Source organism: Saprolegnia diclina, assembly GCF_000281045.1.
Source record: "Saprolegnia diclina VS20 unplaced genomic scaffold supercont1.10, whole genome shotgun sequence".
Classification (NCBI taxonomy): Eukaryota; Oomycota; class Saprolegniomycetes; order Saprolegniales; family Saprolegniaceae; genus Saprolegnia; species Saprolegnia diclina.
Genome location: NW_008246077.1, coordinates 852,900 through 856,172, shown reverse-complemented (window position 1 = coordinate 856,172; position 3,273 = coordinate 852,900). Strand labels below are relative to the sequence as shown.

Genomic DNA, 3,273 nt, shown 5'->3' with positions numbered 1-3,273 from the left:
CTACACGCTGGCACCGGCAACAGGTCCTTCGATCTTGCTCGTGCTCTCGGGCCAAGGGTACGCCCACTTTTCACCCACCGACGACGACGACGCGCTGACGTCCAAGCTGGAACTGTCGACGGGGCATGTGTTTTTCGTGCCTGCCGGCCAAAAGCTGGCGTTCGAGAGCGGGATTCAAGGCCTGACCGTGTACCGCTCGTGCCCAAACGAAGGCCCGCACGCGTAGAAGAGAGCTTTTCGCATCGCGCGCATTAATTATAAGGTTTTCGTTGTTTCCCTGCTCGCCGGCAAGAGTACCTACTAGTAGCAGCTTGGTCCAGCGAACGTGGTCGTAAGCGTCGTCGCAGCGCTGGGTTTGTAGCGGAAGGTTCGTGCGGCGATCGAACTTGGAAGATCGCCACATCCGTCGACGGATTTTTGCAACAGAGGGACCGTTGGTTTGAAGGAGTGGACCGTTTCATGAACGAAACCGCAATATTATCCGGCGCATATTATCCGGACACGGCCGCAGATTTGCGCCAGTCATCTTGCAGGATGGCCAAGAACAAGAAGGCCAAGCAGCCGCCGGCGACCGACGCGGCCAAGGCGCCGACAAAGTCCGCTGACGTGGCACCGCCCACGCGCTTCTTCAAGCTTGAGGTCGGCCGCGCCATGCACGGTTCGTCGGACCCGCGCTCGGTCCAGATCATCACGCGCATCAACATGCACCTCGCGGATATGAAGGGCCATGGCTTTGCAACTGGCGATGCGATCGTGATTTGTGCGGCAGGTGGCGACGATGGGCCCGGGCGCGCGCTTCTATCGGGCTTGGTGTGGCCTTCGGAGAAGACGAAGCGAGGCATGGTCGTCGTCGGGTCCGTCTGGAAGGACGCCATGGAGCAGCTCGGCCTCGACGCGGTCGAGGTGTGCGGCTTGTACAAGCACCCGCACGTGACGCGTGTTGTCGCCACTGGCATCACGCTCCAAGCGCTACCGAATGCGCAAGGACTCCTTCCGTCTCTGGCCGAGAAGGAGCAGGTGCTCTTGACAACGTACGTGCGCTCGATGCTGCTTGGCGCGATGCTGCTCGAGAACGCGATCTTGGTCCTCTCCGTGCACGGCGTGGCCCGGCGCTTCCAGGTGCTTACCTGCGTCGGCAAGGCACCGCTCTCAGCGCCCACTGCCACGAACATTTACGTCATCTTGGCGAATACGGCCACGACCGTTCATTGGACAACGACAGCGAATGTTGCGTCACTGACGCCGGCGCCAGCACAGTTGGCGCAGTCGTTTGATGCGATCGGTGGCTTGCGCGACCAGATCGACGCTGTCCGGCAACTCATCGAGCAGCCGCTCGTCAACCCAGGGCTGTTTGCCCGCTTTGGTCTGCCGCCGCCCAAAGGCGTCCTTCTGTATGGTCCGCCAGGCACGGGCAAGACCATGATTGCGCGCGCGGTCGCTGCCGCCGCCAAGGCCAAGGTCTTTACGATCAACGGCCCCGAGCTCGTGAGCAAGTTTGTCGGCGAAAGCGAAGCCAACGTACGACACTATTTTCGTTGCCACACGTTCATTGCGAGGCCCGTGCGTAGGTGCGTGCGATCTTTCAGGCGGCCGCTGCGCAGAGCCCCGCGCTCGTCTTCATCGACGAGATCGACGCGCTCTGCCCCAAGCGCGATTCCAACGTCGGCGACATGGAACGCCGCGTTGTTGCGACGCTTCTGACGTGCATGGACGGCCTTGATGCAGCGCCTGGCGTCGTCGTCTTGGCCGCGACCAACCGCCCGAACGCACTGGACCCGGCGTTGCGTCGACCGGGTCGCCTTGACCGTGAAATTGAAATTCCGATCCCGTCCGCCGCCGATCGACTGCTCATCTTGCGCAAGACGCTGAGCACTATGCCGCACGCGGTCTCGACCGACGACCTCGAAGTGATTGCGGGCCGCGCGCACGGCTACGTCGGCGCCGACCTCAGCGCGCTCTGCAAGGAGGCGGCGCTGCTGGCGCTGCGGCGGTCCATCGAGCACGTGACGGTATTACCAAGCGACATGACCGCCGCGATGGCCAAGATCCGCCCGAGTGCGCTCCGTGAGATTACGCTGGACGTGCCGCGCGTGCTTTGGAGCGAGATTGGTGGCCAAGGCAACATCAAGCAGCAGCTCAAGGAGGCCGTCGAGTGGCCGCTTCAGCACCCCGAGGCCTTTGTGCGCATGGGCATTCGTCCGCCGAAAGGCATCTTGCTCTACGGTCCGCCCGGTTGCTCCAAGACGCTGACGGCCAAGGCGCTTGCGACCGAAGGGGGTATGAATTTCATCGCGATCAAGGGCCCCGAGCTCTTCTCGAAATGGGTCGGCGAGTCAGAGAAGGCGATCCAGTCCATCTTTGCCAAGGCGCGTGCCGCCGCGCCCAGCGTCGTCTTCTTTGACGAGATCGACGCGGTCGCCAGTTCACGGTCCGGAGGAAGCTCGTCCAGTGTACGTTTACATACGACAATGTTCGTGTTGGCTTATACCTGCTGTCGTAATAGGTCGGCGACCGTGTCTTGAGCCAGCTCTTGAACGAGCTCGATGGCATCGAGCCGCTGAAAAAAGTCATCATCGTCGCGGCCACCAACCGACCAGATCTGATTGACGCGGCCCTCATGCGACCGGGCCGCATCGACCGCGTGCTCTACGTGGGCCCCCCGGATGCACTTGCCCGTGAAGAGATCTTGCGCATCCACACGCGCAAGATGCCGTTGGACGCCGACGTTGACATGGCAGCGCTCGGGCGCTGGACCGACCGCTTCTCTGGCGCGGAGCTCGCCGCCTTTTGTCGGGAAGCTGCGCTCGCTGCGATCCAAGAGGACACGAGCACGCGCGCCGTCGCGTCACGGCACTTTACGACGGCGCTCTCGATGATTACGCCGCAGATCGATGACAAAATGCTCGACTTTTTCGCAAAATATCGCGACAATCACCGAGGCGCCTAAACCAGAAGAAAGAAGATGTGTGTTGTCCTTCCTGCAGTGGATTCTTTGTGCAAGAGACAAGATTTGTGTGCATTGCCGCCATGGCCACACCGGTGGTGTAAGCTCCAAGCGCATTGCAGTGGAGGAGTTCCAGCGAGGTGCTTGCATTTCAATCGTGATCGAAATATGAGCGCCTTCATTTAGACATCACCTCGCTTTTGCGTTGGGAAAAGCGAGACCCGAGACGAAAAGGCGTGTGCGGGCCAGTGCCGCCTTGGCAGCTTTAGTGCGCCAAGATGGCTGCACCGGTGGCGTGAGCTCCAAGCGCACTGCAGTAATATAGGTTG

The 3,273-nt window shown here is 61.3% G+C and overlaps 1 protein-coding gene across 1 annotated transcript; it reads left to right on the top strand.

The window, feature by feature from the left end:
* The first annotated feature begins 506 nt into the window (after positions 1-506).
* SDRG_04317 (hypothetical protein) lies at positions 507-2,983 on the top strand. Its single transcript, XM_008609986.1, has 3 exons — positions 507-1,518; positions 1,569-2,450; positions 2,504-2,983. Exons 1-3 carry the CDS (start codon positions 535-537, stop codon positions 2,945-2,947), a joined length of 2,310 nt encoding a protein of 769 aa, XP_008608208.1. The 5' UTR covers positions 507-534; the 3' UTR covers positions 2,948-2,983.
* The last annotated feature ends 290 nt before the right edge of the window (positions 2,984-3,273 follow it).

Excerpts from the sequence above, each read along its gene's own strand:
- SDRG_04317 (XM_008609986.1), top strand. The coding sequence starts at position 535 with ATGGCCAAGAACAAGAAGGCCAAGCAGCCGCCGGCGACCGACGCGGCC. Across the intron at positions 1,519-1,568 it reads TCGGCGAAAGCGAAGCCAAC|GTGCGTGCGATCTTTCAGGC; the intron begins GTACGACACTAT and ends GCCCGTGCGTAG. Across the intron at positions 2,451-2,503 it reads CCGGAGGAAGCTCGTCCAGT|GTCGGCGACCGTGTCTTGAG; the intron begins GTACGTTTACAT and ends CTGTCGTAATAG.